Source organism: Ctenocephalides felis, unplaced genomic scaffold (genome assembly GCF_003426905.1).
Source record: "Ctenocephalides felis isolate EL2017-DRISC unplaced genomic scaffold, ASM342690v1 CF-g0.4_SCAFFOLD_01170, whole genome shotgun sequence".
NCBI lineage: Eukaryota > Metazoa > Arthropoda > Insecta > Siphonaptera > Pulicidae > Ctenocephalides > Ctenocephalides felis.
Window position 1 is genome coordinate 4,453,062 of NW_020537324.1, and position 18,736 is coordinate 4,471,797.

General features: G+C 28.9%; 1 protein-coding gene across 1 annotated transcript; it reads left to right on the forward strand.

The window, feature by feature from the left end:
• Positions 1-1,885: 1,885 nt before the first annotated feature.
• Positions 1,886-18,023, forward strand: LOC113365794 (insulin-like growth factor-binding protein complex acid labile subunit). Its single transcript, XM_026607338.1, has 3 exons — positions 1,886-1,967; positions 14,549-14,747; positions 14,824-18,023. Exons 2-3 carry the CDS (start codon positions 14,580-14,582, stop codon positions 17,347-17,349), a joined length of 2,694 nt encoding a protein of 897 aa, XP_026463123.1. The 5' UTR covers positions 1,886-1,967; positions 14,549-14,579; the 3' UTR covers positions 17,350-18,023.
• Positions 18,024-18,736: the final 713 nt, after the last annotated feature.

Sequence of the window (18,736 nt, forward strand, 5' to 3'; positions counted from 1 at the left end):
CGATATTTATAGAAATAATTCAAATACATTAACTTCTGCATTTTTCTTGGTAATTCCTCGAGTTTGTCTTGAGGTCTCGGCTCAGGCGCATTTCTTCTTCGTCATTCTGGATAAAAGCACTTATTGTTCTAATTGAAAACAATTATTTAGCTTTGTTTTAGTACAATGCATATTTGACTTATCTGTATTTATTGATTTCATAAACCAACGTCATTGTCGAGTGATTATAAAAAACTATAACAATTAGTATTCTGTGCACAATGTTTATTGGGATTTTGTTGTATGGCTTACCTAAAGCATCGACTCGTTGCTGAGCTCGGAAAACGGACAGAGAACGCAAACCTTTGGTAAAGAAATTAAATTTATAATTTTAATAATCAGTATAAGCACCATACAGTTGATGTAAATGAATCAAATTTAAGTTAGCAAGCTTGAATGGGCAAAAATTTACCTAAAGCTATATAAATTTATTACATGATTAAATCGATAGTTATTGATTATTTTTTAAAACACAAAATCTAGAGAGTTTAAAGCGAACTAGATAATTTATATAATTATTACTATTCTCTTTAATCATAAGTATTAACTTGATTATTAGTTACAATTTTGCATAATTTTCAAGTTATTAGGCTAATGAAGAATGATATATTAGGGATAGATTATTTACTTATTGATATATAGGCTACAAAATATTTTGAGACCACAAGATAATTTACATAATTTTTATTACAATTTATTTTAGAGGCAGAATAATCATTCTAGCTATTTGGATTTGCTAATAATAGATAAACTATTTTAATTATAAAAGTAAAATTTGAATGAAACGGATTGATAGAAAATGTAGAGTACAAACAGAAATGAGCCTTTATCATATAAATTACTATTATCCAATCATTTGTTTACAAAATGAGTTCATAATTTTTGTTAAAAATGAACTTGCAAATGTATTAAATAAAGTTAGAGCCAAAATATGGAATATAGTATATGATTATATATAGGGTGTCCCAGAACTCAACGTCAAGCCGCAACCGGGTAATAGTATTGACTATCATGAGAAAAATTATTAAAATATTTTAGGTAGTTTGAAGAGCTTTGCTAAAAAATGTGGCCAATTTTCGTTTACTGTAGTTAGTGTTGAATACTTTTGTATATATAAGCTTTGGATGCGTAAATAAAATTTCTGAGAGACAATAAAATAATGACACAATTGTCCCAAGAATTAAGCCTTTGAGTTGAACTATCAATTTAAAATTTAAAAGAACCACGAAAACCAAAAAATAATCACAATTCAACTAAAGATATAGCACAAAGCGCTTAAAAGCTTATAATTTTCAAACTACTTTTAGAGATATTTTTTTTCTAATTTTTTCATGATAATATTTTTCACGTGATAATTATTATCAATCAACCCTATGAATTTAAAATTTAAAAAATCATAAAAAATCATAAAAACCGAAAAATAATCACATTTTAACCAGAGCTCTAGTAAAAAGCGCTTAAAAGCTTATAATTTTCAAACTACTAGAGATAATTTTTTTTCTAATTTGTTCGTGATAGTTATTATCAATAATATCACCCCGTTTTGGCCATATTAGAGCTCTGGTGTATCCAACAGATTCACTATTTGTTATGCTATTTCAAATCACCATGATGTTGATTGGATTATGTGCTGTTCTTTTAGAGAAAATTCAACACTTCATAATTTAAGTGTTATCGACAGCTTCTATTCTTTCAACATTTTATTGATTTGCAAGATTTTAAGATTCAACATCACCATGGTGCTGTCGATGGTCTCTATTACCTCCGGCTCGAACTGTTTCCCACCCCGGCATATTCCTAAAGCATGCGGTCACATTGACGGCCATGTTGCTCCGCCGAGCCGTCGACTGCGTTTTGTTCCATTTCAGTTCAAACTTTCAACAGGTGATGTGAGTAATTTTAATGCGCTGCTAGTGTTTTTTTTAAATGTAAGTTTTAATTAATTACATACATATACCACATAATTAACTAATGTGTTTCTGTGTAAATCATATTGTTGAAGTGTACATTCAAAGGATTATTTGGTAATATTTATTTTATTTACTTGCGAGTTGTGCAGACGCTTTTATGATCTTTGTACATAGAACGGTGTCTGCGCCCACACACGTATACCTGTCATGGCTTATACAATAATGCTCGAACAACGTTACATGTTTTTTATAAAAAAAAATGTTGTGTTTTATTTTATTCTAATATTTTCCGGGAACTTTTGGAGTACACCTTGCTTTTTATCTCGGATATTTAATGACATTTTCTGATAACGTTGTTTGCGCGTGATTGTTGTCGCCGTCGTGAGATAAAATGGAAATATAATATGTATGTTCACATGCAGGCTTTAGAATTATCTGTAAATTTGGTGCCCAAAGATTTTTTAAGCTGAATTGATTTGAATAATACCTGTTGCGAGGTGATAACTAGATACTGGTTGCGTCATTTGGTAGGTGCAAAATTTGAATACAAATTTTGTGCAAATACCAACACGGACGGTCATAGAATTTATTACATTTAGTCTATCATTGATTAGACCTATGATTGATTAATCCATTATTCAAAATTTTAATATTTCAATAGAATTTCAATATCTTATCTTTTGAATTCTCATTTGAATCTAAAAATATAGAGATAAAGCTAGATTATTGATGATGATACCGTTCAATGGACTATTGTAAATATGTTTTTCGCTTGATATCAATTAAACCATTCGCGATAATTTGTATTATATATTTTTCCATATAAATTTAATTTGCATTCATGCATGAGTTCATATAAAATATTCTCAAGCTTGCACTTTCTATATCTAAGAGCTTGTTTCTATTTCATCTTAGTTTTATTGATTTCCTGAAGGAAAAGTTTGTTTTCGCCAAATTTGCTAACTTTATGATTCAAGTTGTTCTGAATCGTTTGACACCAAAAATGTGTTAAAGCCAAAATTTGACTTCCATCGACGTTTCTTCAAAAACGGTTGCAATGATTTGAAAAATTGGTATTTAATGGAACTCAATAAGAATTCGTGACCTAATTAACCTATTTATCAATCCATCATTTTATCTGCCTACCAATTCACCTGTTAACCGTTTCTATATGTCGACCAATTTACCTATCAACTTGTTTATCTATCTAACAGTTGTCCTGTCTACCATTTTACATATCTTCCAGTTTACTTATCCACCAGTTTAGATATCTACTAATTTACCTGTCTACCTGTTCATCTCCACGTATTTGTTTAAAAATCTATATATCTGTTTATCTATTTATCTGTCCACTAGTTTACCTGTCCACCAGTTTACCTGTCTACCAATATACCTGTCAACATGTTCATCAGTCTACCAATTTAGCTGTCCACCAATTTAACTGTTCAATGATTTACCAATAAGGATTCGTGTTGATTAATCATTTTGCGAAATGATCGTCCTAGCCGTTTCTTTATAATTAGTAGATAACTGCAAAACTTGTTGCCAAAAAATCTTGAAACGATTTTGAAAATTTGAAGTTTGAAGGATATTACTAGGGAATTGTGCTGATTAGTTTTTGGTAAAGATTGGCCAGGTCATTTCTTCGCAATTAATTATTGAAAGGTATAGTTTCGATGATTTTAATGAAACTTTTTGACGATAGAATTCTTAGTCAGTTCTCAGTGAGTTCTCTCACTTATTAAAATTAAAGTTTGCGATAATGAGCTTTATTTGAAAAGTTGCCAAATCTCTATGGTTCTTGATTAAGTCGATCATTTACTCATATAAAGATGTTAATCCGTTACACCTAGTTTATAAAATATTTTAACTCTAATCTCATTTAATTATAATTCTGTTTTTACCAAATGTTTAGAAGCTCACCCATAACAGAAGATTATCTCAACATTTCAGTTACCTACAATTACGCAATCGAAATTAAAGAAATTCTAGGCTTTTTAATCGTGTCATTAATGTTTCGACATACTTTTTATACTTGTAAAATTATTTTTATGAAATTATTGACAAAATTTCATAAGGTGATAAGATAAGGTATATATAAGATATGTAGTTCACTCGTTCTATTTTTTTACCAGGTGATGCATGAATGAATCCAGTTTTCTGAGAAATTAGATGTCGGTAGTTTGTCATTGTTTGTTTAAAAATTTGTCCTTGGTGTAATTATATATACTTAAGACCCCATAATATAAATATTAGGACTTACATATATACATACACATGTGTATGTATATATATATATATATATATATATATATATATATATATATATATGATTTAGTAGTTAATTTTGATGTTGAAATATATGAGTGAGTTCTTGAGGGCGATACATCAAACAAAGAAAAGCCAAAGATTTATAAAAGTCGTGGCAGAAATTACATAATTCTACTTACATTTTTGTTCAATAAAACTATCATTTTTCTGTTTACATCATACAAAAAAATTATATAAAAAATGCATAGTGCTGACAAGTTAGTTGTATAAATGTTAGTGCCAATCTCTAGTGCTGTTGTACACTTCTCTATATGTAACTAACCAACGTAATATCCACTGATGATGACATTAAATTGAATGTCGAAACGTTTGGAAATAAAGATTATTTTATAAATCTTTGGCTTTTCTTTGTTTGATGTATCGCCCTCAAGAACTCACTCATATATATATATATATATATATATATATATATATATATATATATACCATCTATTAATAAACCAAGTTCATATTTTTGTTGTCCTAATTATTTGGTTTATTTTTACCTGGTGCAAATGCGCTTCGTTCTACAAACACGATTTCAAAAATATCGAATTTATACAGAAAAGGCTGAATTTGTATAGATGTCTGTTATAAAGGCTTTTTTGTTTCTATTTATAAGAGTACAATTTTGATTCTTTTTCCCAACGATGAATTCCAGACATTTATTCAAATCTAATTGTAGCTCTCAATATCAGCAAATACAATTATTAGCAATCTTTAATAAAAAGTGCATACATTTTGTTCTTGAGCAAATAAAATTCAGAAATAAACAATGGAGTACTCGACACGAGTGTCTCTTGATTGAAATGAATAATACATATCACGAATTTAAAAATAATATCAAACAAAAGAAATTTAATAAAGAAAAACGTCAATTGAGGCATAGAAAATTGATTATTTTATCAATTGATTGATTTCCAATATGAATCACGTTTCTTAAAGGCGTGAGTTTTTTTATCTCAATTTGTAATGCTAAGAAAATCAAAAATTGATAAAAATATGCAGCTGTTTGTTTAGTTAATCAATGCAGTCTGATATTGAGATTGATTCAAATAATATATGAAGGAAATCGATAAAAAATAAACAAATTCGATTGAACTTGCATTCACAATGGATTTTATCAAAATATGGAGTAATAAAGTACATATCAATTTTACTACCTATTAATTTATATAATTTATGAAAACTTCGAGTCGATATGTCTAGATAAAGTAAATTTATATTTTAGTCAATCCTTGTGCATTTTGATTGTAGAAATTGTTCTATAAATAGTGCACAATATTTATTTTAATGGGTAATAAAAGTACTAATCTAATTAAATATTGCATATTGAAATATTCAATCAATATAAATGTGATATTTGACTTTTATAAAATAAATTGGAAAATTTATTAAACTCTATATTTTTGTTAGATTTATAAAAGTACATCATCGCAATTATTATTATTTAAAATGCAAATATATACTCAAGAATTTTTTAATCAAAACGAAAAATAAACTATATAAAAGGTAAATCAATATTTGTAAGGAGCAAAAACAGCAACAAATAAATAACTTCTTTATATTGTAGTACAAACAAACATGCTTAAGTATGTAAATATTTATACGGCATAATAATTTAATTAAATAATATTTATTGTGATTGCGATTTCAATATTTATAAATTTTATTGTAATATATTTAAATAATTTAATAACTATTGTAATTGCATATCGATTTTCGAAACATAATTTGAGATAAACTTTATACTAAAAAGCTTCTGATCGGTTGGGTAAAACTTGAGGGCAAAAATGGTTAAGGGATGGGTTGTGGCTTTGTGTGTTATAATTTATATATATATATATATATATATGTGTGTGTTTGTGTGTGTGTGTAATATGTAAAACTAAATGAACTCATGTTCACCCCATGTGGAATTCAGATTTTCGCAATAATAAGCATTTGCATTATGACATATAATGATATGTGAAGAGATCGGGACAAACGGGCTTGGCATATAATCTTTAGGGCGGATCTATTCAGAGACTCTTCTTCTTAATATTTATATATCTATACACATATATATATATATATATATATATATATATATATATTTCTACTATATTTGTATCTTTTGCTTATTTTAAAGAATCACTAAATAAGTACGTGAGCTTGCAAGTTTGTATGAAAGAATTGCTGTGTATGTATATGAGCTTTTGTACGGCCAATAATAATATCAATAAATATAGAGTCTTATTATTTTATTTTAAAAATGTGTTTCAAATAAGTGATCCAATCCTACAAAAATTTTTAAAATGTAACATAATTATCTGATTATTTCAATAGTTGATTCAACAAAAGCATTATTAAAATTCGTTGCAAATTAAAATTCTTTACGCGGTTTGGAACAACATTGACTCTACCTAAATAATTTATTTCCGCATGTATTTTTTTTAATTTATAAAAGGATTCTTTGAATTTACATGATTGTCAGAAATAAATCGAAATAAATAAAATTTGGAATTATATTTAGTTACATATAAATATTCGGCTATTACTACACCAATAGATAAATGAGGTGTCAATGTTTTATTTGATAATATATGTAAAAGATCTTGACATCATCTAAATAATTTACTTCCGCATGAATAATTAACATCATCTCTCTCTTAATAGGTCTCTATAATATAATTAATATTAATTGACTTCTTTAATATCAGTAAAAAAAAATTTCGAGTTAATTGAATATTAGACTAAAATGCAAGTTCTTGATTAATTATAACCATCACTAGGAAATGTATGACGATTTTGATTTTAAAAAAACTGCTAGAATGTTCTGTATTAATATATGTAAAAAATTCGCTACATTAGCTTAATATGTAAATAGATTTATTCAAGTTAATTTAATTTTGCATATCATTAATGACAATATTGCAACGCAGACATCGGAAACCTAAGAGAAAAACAAGGTACAAAGGTAGATTTTGTTGAAATGTAATACTTTTAATAATAGAAATATATGTACATACACACACACACATATATATATATATATATAAATTCTAAACAGTTTTAACTTGTTGAATATTTTTATTCAACATTATTCATTATCATTTTTTAATTTTTAAACAATTTCACGAGAATTTGTCAATATCTTTAGAAAATCAAATGGTTTATTGCAATGTTGCTTAGATTTTTAACTGATCTTTTTTTTATAAAAATTGTGATTTACTTTTGTCTTTATTAATTTTATTGTTGAGAAACATTCGTATGACTTCTGTTTTATCTAGAATATTTTTTTTCTTTAATTAAATTTCAATACTTTTATTAAAAATGAATACTAAATGTAATGAAATTAAATGTGTTGTCATTCTATTTATATTTGTAGAAAACGTTAATCAATATTTTATGTCGTATTCTCCTCCAGAATCATTTATTATTTGTCTAATAAAAAATTCGTAATATTACTCAATAAGGAATAATCAGTTGTATTAAATGATATTTTATAAAGTAATATTGGTTCAGCTTCATTTTATTAAATTTTATTTAATTAAATTTGTTAGAATTTGTCTTCAAATAAATTCAGATATTGAATATTCTGAAATCGTACCTAAGCAGATATATCTTTCATTGAGGTTTCTATTTTATTAGGAAACAATGTTTTATTTATTAGTACTTCAAACAGAGATATCAAGCAGTAGTAAATTTACAATATAGAGAAAAATACAAGGGCCTGAAAAGTTTTTGACTTATAGATTTTTTTCTTATTTTTTAACGTTCCTTAGAGTAAGTTATAGTAATCGTTTAAAAATGGAAAATATTTTTTTTTGCATATCTCTAAGTTTCTGAGGTTTCTGAACATTTTGTCATACCATAGAAAAAAATGATGGAAGTGTATGTATGTGAGTAATGGAATGGAAGGGTATATATGTATAGATACAATTTTTTGTGTACGTTTTCGCGAGCACGTATTAACCGATTTGATTGATTCAAAAGGCAATCTTTTCCTATTGATGGGGAGACGTGCTGATTAGTTTTTTACAAAGGCAGTTTTAGACGTTTTGGAGATACGTAACAAAAAGTGCAAAAAATAGCAGTTATTAAGAGAAAGGTTCATATAATTCAAAAAAGATTTTGTTTACGTTGACAGTGTCAAGAAATGATGAGTTTTTGGGAAATTTTTATTTTTTTGCAAAAAATAAAAAAATTAAGAAACAACTTTCCAGACCATTCCAAATGAAAAAATATCATTATCATTAGAAACAATTTGATAAAAAATAATATGTAGATAGGACAACCAACGGGATATGAGTAAATTTAACAGAAACAACTAAAAGCATAATCGACACTGCTCTTAGGAGTCCCCAAATTTTGCTTGCGGTTCAAAAACAAATTAGAAAAGAAACAAAATGTGTATGAAAGCCCATGTACATTTTGAAGTGTCTCTATATAAAAACTACCGATTTTTGTCTAATGTCTCCTGTTATCTTTTATATTTTTTTCTATTGAGAAACTATGGTTTAGCATCTCGGTTTCTTTGTGAGGCAGATGACGGTATGACGGCATGTTTGTTTGTGTTGAGTGTTGTGTGTTCCGTGCATTGCTCATGGCCTTCGCTCTCGACCACGAGTTTAAACGGCATCCAAATGAAATCCACATATTTGGAAGTATACATACATAAATGTATTTATTTCGGGTTACATTCAACTCTTCTGCTTGTTCATCATCAAGGAAACCGACACGATATAATAAAATCAGTTCTTAATCCACCATTTAACTTTTTTACTGGTTTATCATCTAAAGGTCAGGGAACTGGAGTAAATTACCCAAATGGGGTAAAAATGGGATTTTAGGAGGTAAGAAATTTTTACTAAAAAGTATGCATTTTAATTGATATTATTGTATTTGCTGCGTAGTTGACCGCATGGGGGTAATTTCTCTTTGTCATGGGGCTAGTATCAACCTAGGCAAAAAAAATTGGGTATTGATTAAAAAAGTTTCCTGAACGCTGATCTAGAGCTACTGGTGATGCTTAGGAATTTTTTTTAAAATCAGTCAGACGTCAATCTCTCCAATTCAAATTAATAGTTTAATAGCTAATACAAACTTTTAATAATATTTATATAACACATTAGTTACCACGAAGATATAAAAAAAAATTATCACATGGGCCATGGCAACTTTATTAGATAATTTGTTTAAAAGTGCATCAAGGCGCCTAACGTATCAAAGAAAATTTTTTTTGCCAAAATTCCTCTATTTTTATGTCACACATATATGATTAACTTGTTAAGTAATGTACATTTTTAAGATTTTTTTATTTGTTAATATCTTAGTCCTATGTATGGTATTATAAGATATTTCAAGTTACATTCTTCACTTATTTATTCATAGTCTCAAGGCAACCGTTCTGTTTTCTCCGAAATTTTGGGAAATTTCCGATTACTCACATAGAATCTCTCAATTTCACATTTATATTTCTAATCTACATCTTTCAAAGTTCGCATAGGTAAAATATATAAATTTGGAAATTATTTCGGGTTACATAGAAAATTCTTCAAGATATTTGCCATTCAGGCTAATCTGTGATTTTCTGAGAAACCTTGGGAAATTTTCAATTTATAGATTAATTATTCTACTCATATTAATATGAGAAAAATAGCATACAAATTTAAGTAAAAATATGGAAAAATGATAAATAATGACGATAAAATTTATAACTATATATAGAGTAAAGTTTTCATGAAAAATTTAATATTTCCTTACAATTTTTGTATATGTGTAATCTTTGAAGTGTACAATATTTAACTAATTTGAAGTAATACGTTTAGGGGCAATTTCATTAACGTCTCAAAGGTTTATGTTTTCATCAAAAAATCCGATTTGCTAATTTTATGTTAATCTCGACGTTTCAAGCCATTCTGAATCGAATGAGACCAAACTTAAGGAAAAGTATGTGTGTATGTATGTATGCATGTGTGTATGTGAGCCGATTTTTTATTTATACATTTATTTGATAAGTTCAGGAGTCTTTTCATTTACTTATTTATTATATTTACCTTTGGATTTGCCTTTGGTAATTACATTTATATATTTTATTTAATTTCTTTTGCTGGCCAAGAAATTAATATTATATGTTTTAACTGTAAATATCTGCTTTAATATTTTTAATCTACAAAATAATATTACAAATAATTATCAGAAAACAAAGCAAAAATTCGTGAAATGAGAATTTTGATATGATTTCAATAATTCTCTGTTCTGTATAACTCTCTTGAACAATTAAGAACAAGGTTAACCTTTTGTTTTGTATTATTTTATTATTTTTTATTAGTCATTATAAAATGACACAAAGGATGATACCTTCAAAAGTACATAAAATTGAAAAAAAATCACATTATATATCAAGATACATCTTCTTCTCGAATAAATGCCGACGGCTATTCTCGCCCACTATGATTCTTCACTAAATTAAATATGTCATTTAGTTCTTGGTAAATTGTTTTCATTTCATAATTCAGGATATTGTTTAAATTATTGTTTTAAATCATAATTAGGCCACGAATTTGTTGCATTTGCCTCAGAGAGGATATTGCCTGGATAGATTTAGGTAATATTAAATTGTATTAATACAAATTTTGTTTTAAAATTCTACCTTTGGTTTTGTCTGAATTGATGTGTATGAATTTATAACCATCCGGATTTTTAAACCAACTAATTATATATAATATTATTTTTTATATATGTCTTTTCTAATTAAATTTAAAGTTTCTATCCAGTTCTGATCTGCACATTAAAGTAAAGTGCAGAAAGAATTTTTCGAGAATTTTTAAAAGAAAAAAATTATTTACGACCTGTACAGGTAGTTTCGAACATCCATCTTCTTCCTGAACAAACGAAACCAAAGACGCTAAATACCAGTAGGGCTGAGAGAACTTAATCTTTTAAATTTCGATATAAAGGAATATTAGTAAATATATGATTAATTCATTTTATGAATTAGATATTTATTTGCAAATATTTTGTTTATTTTAAACAAATTTAAATCTTGTTCAAAAGTCTTCAGTTTTGTTTGTAAAGTACTTCTTACGAACCTTTATATTTTATATGAGAAGATCAAGATTTTTCAACTTGGATTTTTTATTTAAAAGTGTTTCTACATTTTGGGGTTTTTGTTCGTGTCGTTTTCCAGGAAATGTTATTATGTAATTTTTTTTTTACATTTGTACACTTTTTAATTAAAAATTTAAAGATCCTTGAAATCACAAGAAGCATAATTAATAGAAATAATATGTACCTATGTACCTAAAGCATGACATCTAAAATACAGATTCTATCTTATAGAGAGGACAACCATCGGGTTGCCTTCTAATAAATCAGTAGAAAATTACAGTACACAGCTAATATTGCCCTGAGATTACTTGTAATCTATTATATAAATACTTACTCGTTCTTCCTTTTCACACCTCTATCTCCAAATACCTGTACCTCACAGGTACAAATTTACCACAAATGTACTTTTATGTCCATGAATGAATTCATACTGGCAAAAGCGTATCGCCTCCTTCAAAATCTTCTTCTGAACCATAAGGAAGTAATTCTTCCAAGTAAAAATTCTCAGTTTTTTTTCTTTCGAGAACAAACATTTGAGAACCTTTGATGGTTTTATTCTATTTCTGAAGGGCATGTACGTGTGTGTGGTAAAAGGATAAAACAGTCGGAACGATCTTTAAAGTTTTGCTGGTGACTTTTCTAAGAATTATCGTCAGTGGGACGATATACTGGAAATGCTTATAAAGGAATACTCGAATTCTTGGTCAGGGGTTTAAAACATTTGGTAAAGGAAAATTAAATCTAAATCTAATCTAATCTAAAAATTTAGAAAGTGATTTTGAATTTTTTTAACAAGATCCAAGGATCTTCTAAGCAAATTTTGTAATATACTTTTTTTTTATTCATGTCGGGGTCACCAATTTCGAAAAATTATTTACCACTCTATATAAAAATGTCATCGTGGCCAAAACTTAATTTTTATTAATATTTTTTTAAAATTTCATTTTATATTTTATAATATATTATCTACACATTTTTTATCAATTTTTTAGTCAAAGTCTGTATTCGAGTCGTCTTATATAATTTTTGCTTACGTGAGATTTCAATTTATATTTATGCACAGGTGTCGTATTACTTTTGTAATTATGGCCATTAGGTCATAATCGTCAAAGTTAATCAAAATATTTTTATTTTCATTATTTTATTATGGTTTATGCTCTAATATGTCCTCAACACATTTTACAGTGCATTCCTCTGTTTGTAAAAGATTGAGCTATCGTGGATGAACTTTTTTATAATTATAATTCAAAAAACAGTTTAAGCATACCTACATAAGCTTTTTGTGTAATTATAATTAAAAAAACTGTTTACCTAAACATATGCTTTGGTTTACATAATTTTGTAAATAAAGAAAAGTTAGATCCAGAACAGAAGTGGGATTGGATGTTTTGGATGTTTGTAGCAAAGACGTATGTTGATGGAAATATATATTTTATACAGGAACTGATTATAATTTGATGTCATTTATTCTCGGTTTTTAACTTTTCAAAGACGAATTTGTGTTTTTGCCTGAAAATCCGATTTGCTTAAGTCTGTCTGAATCGACGACCAAATTGGAGTAAGCTAAACTGCAAAGTATGGCAACCAAATTGGAAATTAATGAATCCAAAAACTCTTAGTTATTTCTTCTACAAAAACAACTTAAATGTTTACAAACGTATCATTTTCCTCGTCGGTCGTCTTATTATTGTCAGTAATTATCACGATTAGTGTTCTCGACGCTTTCAAGTGCAAATAAATTCTCTGTATAACTTTACAGATCTTCAAATGGCGTTTTGCACACTTAAATATGCAAATATATTTATAATAATATTAGTAAGAGAGGCGCCAAGGTTATGTAAAATTCAATCGGTGACATACGACTCAGTGTTATGAAATAATAATAAATAATTATTTGTTTAAGTATTTATTTAGGTTCTTTCAGGACCTTTAGGTTCTGCTTGGAAGAGTTTTGGTAACCTTTTACCAGAACTATTTTGTGTTCTGTAGGTTGTTGTGATGTAATCCCTTACTACTACCTAGGCAACCCACTGGTTGTCTATTATCTTTGTGATAGTTTTGGACAACAATCGTATTTGAATGTCGTTTTAACAATTCAACACGTGCTCGACCATAGTTTTTATCATGCAGTTTGCTTGGTCTGTAGCCGATAACAAAAAGGTTCCGGGTTGAATTACCGGGACAAATACATATGGTCAACAACGAGAAATTGCACATGCAAATGATAAGTACAAATTCCAATAACATTTTGAAATCAAACTTTCTGGCAATTACATAAATTTCGGAAAGTTACCAAGACATATAATGAAAAGTACTTTAGAAAGATAATCAGTCCTTGAATCGAAAGCTCAAATATTTACAAAAAATTGGTTTGACTACAGATGTTTTGTATTACTATAAGTTATATTGCGTTTTAGGTCAAGATAAATTTTTTCAAAGAAAAACAATGAGTATATTTGCACTTTCTCTGGAAACTTGTACAAGATTTTTCTGTCAAATATCACAAGATAGTGCTGTTTGGCTTTTAGGTGTTGCTGGGAATACTAAAACTAGTGTTAGTAATTAGTAATTCCATATCACTTGACACATGCTCGTGAATCATTTGTCTTACTACTATTTGTTGTGAGCTTAAAGTATTTCACAATATTTGAGTGATTTTATCATTTTTACGAAGCTCACCTTGCATTTAATTTCTTTCCGACAATTAAATCTTAATTTACAACCTTCACAAAGCAAATCAATTTCATACATAAACTCTTTTATATCCATCTTTTAAAACAATGTCTTTTACTATTTTAAAACGTGCAAAACAATCGTATGGGAATCAATAACAACGAGGTTATAGAACTGAATAAATTCCATATAAGATTTTGTTTTGCAATGCAATGAAAGAGTAATTTTCCATTCTTGTCGTTATTTATACGACATAAAGACAACATCCGCGAATCCATCGTCTGCAATTCATCAACATCCCATGTGAATGACTTCGATGGCAAAATTTATAAAATAAAAGCATCTTCATTTGTGAATTTCAATTCGTAGAAGACACCACGTTTTTCCTGATATAGTATTCAAGATTTACACATAATTTAAATTAAAAAAATATAAGGTTTATACAAGGTTTCTTAAAAATATCTGTTTTATATTATTTTTTTAATTTATTGGATAATGTATCTAATTTTTTTCTCTCTTAGTTTTGTGTTTTTTGAACGAGACTCATAGAGGATGCGCGTCCTTTTATTGTTCTGTCTGGTAGCCGTAGCGGCTTGCGCTACAACTCATCAGCCAATTGGCAACTCTGTCCAGGATGGAGCCAAAGAGAAGTTGCACGTTTCCAAAACCAAAGTGACCACCAAGCCGGATCTGGTCTCCGATAAGCCAGTCGTTGACGAGGTTAATAATAAAATGACAATAAATTGTACTTATGTTATGGTGATTTGAAAATTATCGTTTGTTTTTCCAATTCTAGAAAGCTGACAAAGAAACAGAACCGGCCGAGCTCAAAGATCTTGATCTCAGCAATGACATCGAAGATCCAAATGAAGCCGATGATGACGATGGTGATGACGATTTCTACGAGGATGATGACGATGACGACGACGACGATGATGATGACGATGAAGCTTACGATGATGACTCAAGTGATCCGAGCCTGAAAGAAAATGTCCTGTTTTCAGAGGATAAACTTTGCCCGCGTGATTGTCGTTGTAAAACAAACACCAACAATTTTAGAACTGCCCATTGCACCCAATTAGACCCGGAGGTTCAGAAATTTGGTTCTGACATTTCAGATCTTGTTATGGTAAACGCGAAGAAGGTTCGATTGGATGATAATATTTTCAGAAGATTAGGTTTATCCAAATTATCGTCTATTAAAATCGTAGACAGTGAAGTAGAAATTTTATCATCAAGAGCGTTTCATGGTTTGCATGAACTTTATTCTTTGAATTTAACTAACTGCGGAATCACACAATTAGAGCCTGATACTTTCGCCGATAACAAGAAATTAACTTTACTCAGTCTTTCGGGTAATAGTTTGCGCAATGTAGTTAATAGCAAATCTTTTGCTTCGAACTTCATTAATTCTACTACAATTCAAGAATTGGATATGTCAAATTGTAATCTTCCCTGGTTACTCGATGATACTTTTGCCAAATTACCAAATTTGATGTACCTCAATCTTGCAGGCAATAAATTAACTTTCGGTGAAGCTCCTGAAACCAGCAAAGTTTTCTTGAATGCCGATTTATTGGAAGAGATCGATCTTTCTGACAACCAGATCAAAAATTTGTCTGGAAGAATATTTAATGAGAATCTAGAGACTTTGAGATTAAGAAATAACCCTATGGTACGAATTAAGGATTTCAATTTACCTCAACTGCAAGTGTTGGATTTAAGCGAGTGCCAGTTTTCTCTTATAGATGCTGATATGTTCAGAGGAATTGGATCTCTTAGCAGTTTGAATCTCAGTAGTAATGGAATAGTAGAAATCTATCCAAGAGCTTTCGATAATTTGATTGACTTGAGATTTATTGACTTGACACATAATCTACTTACTTTCTTACCTGACAACGTCTTCCAAAATAATGATCATTTGGATGTTATTAAAATTTCTAACAACCCGAATCTCATGAATTTGCCTAGATTTCATTCAAATTTGTCATCGTTTACCACTTATATGTTTGAAGCAGTAAATTGCGGATTACTTAGCTTAGACAAACATACATTTGCTGAAATGCCTTCCATGGCTCAACTGAATTTAGCTCAGAACTCGATCAAAGATTTAAAATATAATATTTTCTGGCATATGCGCAATTTAATCAGCTTAGATTTGAGTAATAATAAAATCAACAAACTCGATACTAGAATATTTAAAAATAGTAAAAGTTTAAACAAACTTTTGTTATCAGGCAATCCATTGAAGACCGTTGAAGCTAAAGTATTCCTTCCTCTCAGTCTTCTCAACTGGTTGGATTTGAGTGATTGCGGTCTTAATCAATTGTGGTTGGAATCGAATGTTGGTGCTAAAGATGTACTCAGTTCTTTAAAATTCTTGAACATATCTAAAAATCATTTACGTTCTATCCGAGTAGCTGAACTTGAAGTAAGTTCACGTTTACGTACTATTGATTTTTCACAAAATCCAATTCAATGTGATGTCGACTTCCGTGATTTAATCACATATATGGGAGACAATAACATCAGTCCAGGTGAACCAGAGCCTTACTCATCTGATCTTTCTGAGTTCTACCCACAAGATGATGTAATAGAGGAATGGAATGTTGTAGCTCGTAAGATTTGCGGAGACGCTTATGATGAAGACGATCTTACAAAGATTGAGAAAATGTTGGATAAAAAGATTCAAGAAGTTGACAAGGATGTAGAAAAGTACAGCAAAATGAAGATCGAACAAGAATCTAACAAGAATAAAGAAAAATCGTTGGAAGATGATGACGATGATGACAGTTCACTGGACGATGATGATGATAATGATGATTATGTGTACGAGTATGAATATGATTCAAAGGGAGTCAAAAATAACAAAGATAAAGTTTCATTAAAAGAAGCTATTTTACTCATGGAGAAAATGCAAAATAAAATGGACGATTCCAGCACTGTGTTCAGCGATCTGGACGATGATCTCTTGGAAGCTGAAATTTTGCAGTCTGCAAATGCAGGAAGTCATGAAAGCATTTTCAGAGGTCGCTATCATTACGTGTGGCCTATGTTGCTTCTCCTTTTGATCGTTCTTACCGTTTTGTTTGTCGTTGGAAAAATAGTTCACATTTGCACCAATAACCGACAACGTTCATTAAAATATCAGAATATAATAACTGCTGTGAATCACAAGATCGTAAAGAAGAAGGATTGTGGATTAGTATATCAACCTCTATCAGAAGAAATCAGATGTCCACCAACGCCAATAGTGACACGCTATCCAAGCTATTTGAGCAGTCCGTTCCATCATGAAAAAATTACCCCCGAACAAGTGTAGCTTTAAAATATTTAATTCTGTCGCAAAATTTGCTTGGTTAGTCTCCATCGTAAATTGATTTGCAAATAACAATATAGGAATTTTAACAGCAGCGCTGTTTGTAGAAACTGTAGTCAAAGAGAACAAACCTTTAGGATCAGAATTAATTTATGTTACTTTGGCTTATACATTCCTCGATCAATTTACTTAAGTAAAATAGTACGCTGTGGATACTTCAATGAGATATTGTCATATGTAACGGCATGGGTAATAAATAATTTAGTTGTTTATACTGTCTACTTAAAATAAAATTGGTTTAAATATGACTTTATAACTAAACATATTTAACCAACAGGAAATATAGTTATAATTAGTAATGATTTTAACATTACATTGTCTTGTAAGTAAGTATAATGTCCAGTCTCATGATAATATCTTATTGTTAGTTATTATGATAAGCAAACCTGTGAACAACACTGAAACATATTAGTTTAGTGCCTTATCTGTAACTCATAATTCTGTGGGAACATCTAACATTTTTTTAGAGCTCGACAATAAACAATTATTAAATTTGGCATTACGGTAACTAGTCTTTGGTGTTCAAACGAACGACAGCACAAACCACAAAAGCATCCTGCTTAGATTGTAGAACTTCAAACAAGGCCATCTTAATAATTTTAAGCAAAAAATTGGGAAAATAAATACTATTTATATTATGATAATTAGATGTTTATAATAGTTTTATAAGATAATGTACAATGTGTGTACTGTACTTAATATTAATCCAATAAAAGTAAATAAAAAAATATAAAAATTAAAATCCATTTGTTGATATTCTTAGTAATTTCTGCCTAATTTTTGTGCGAAAGTGTAATAATACTAATTTATACATGGAAATGTTAGTGGATTTTTTTTGAAAATGTCTATATTGATTTATACACTATTATAGTTATGGTAATGTTCATAGATTTTCTATTTTTCGTTTTATTTTTTTTTCCAAATATTTAAAGATCCACGGATTTTTAAACAAAGTTTTTTTCGTCGACGAATTCGAGAGCATATGAATGATTCAAGATACATTTGATCCCCATTGATAAGGAGACGGCAAACGCTCCTTTCAAATTGCGCCGCTTTAGGCCTCACACATATACATATATAATTTTTCCAAATTTGGCGTCAAACGATGCAGAATGACTTGAAACGTCGAGAAAAAATTTTTGCTAGTCGAATTTTCTAGCGAAAACCGCTCATTCTGTAATAATCCAAACCCAAATATTATCTATTGATTATATTTTCACAGATAGTGAATTCTTTGAGCTGAGTGCCCGCGCGATCACTTTTTATCAGCATGACGAAAATAACTTTTATCGTTTATTTAGTTTTAGACGTGTAATGTTTTCATCAGACT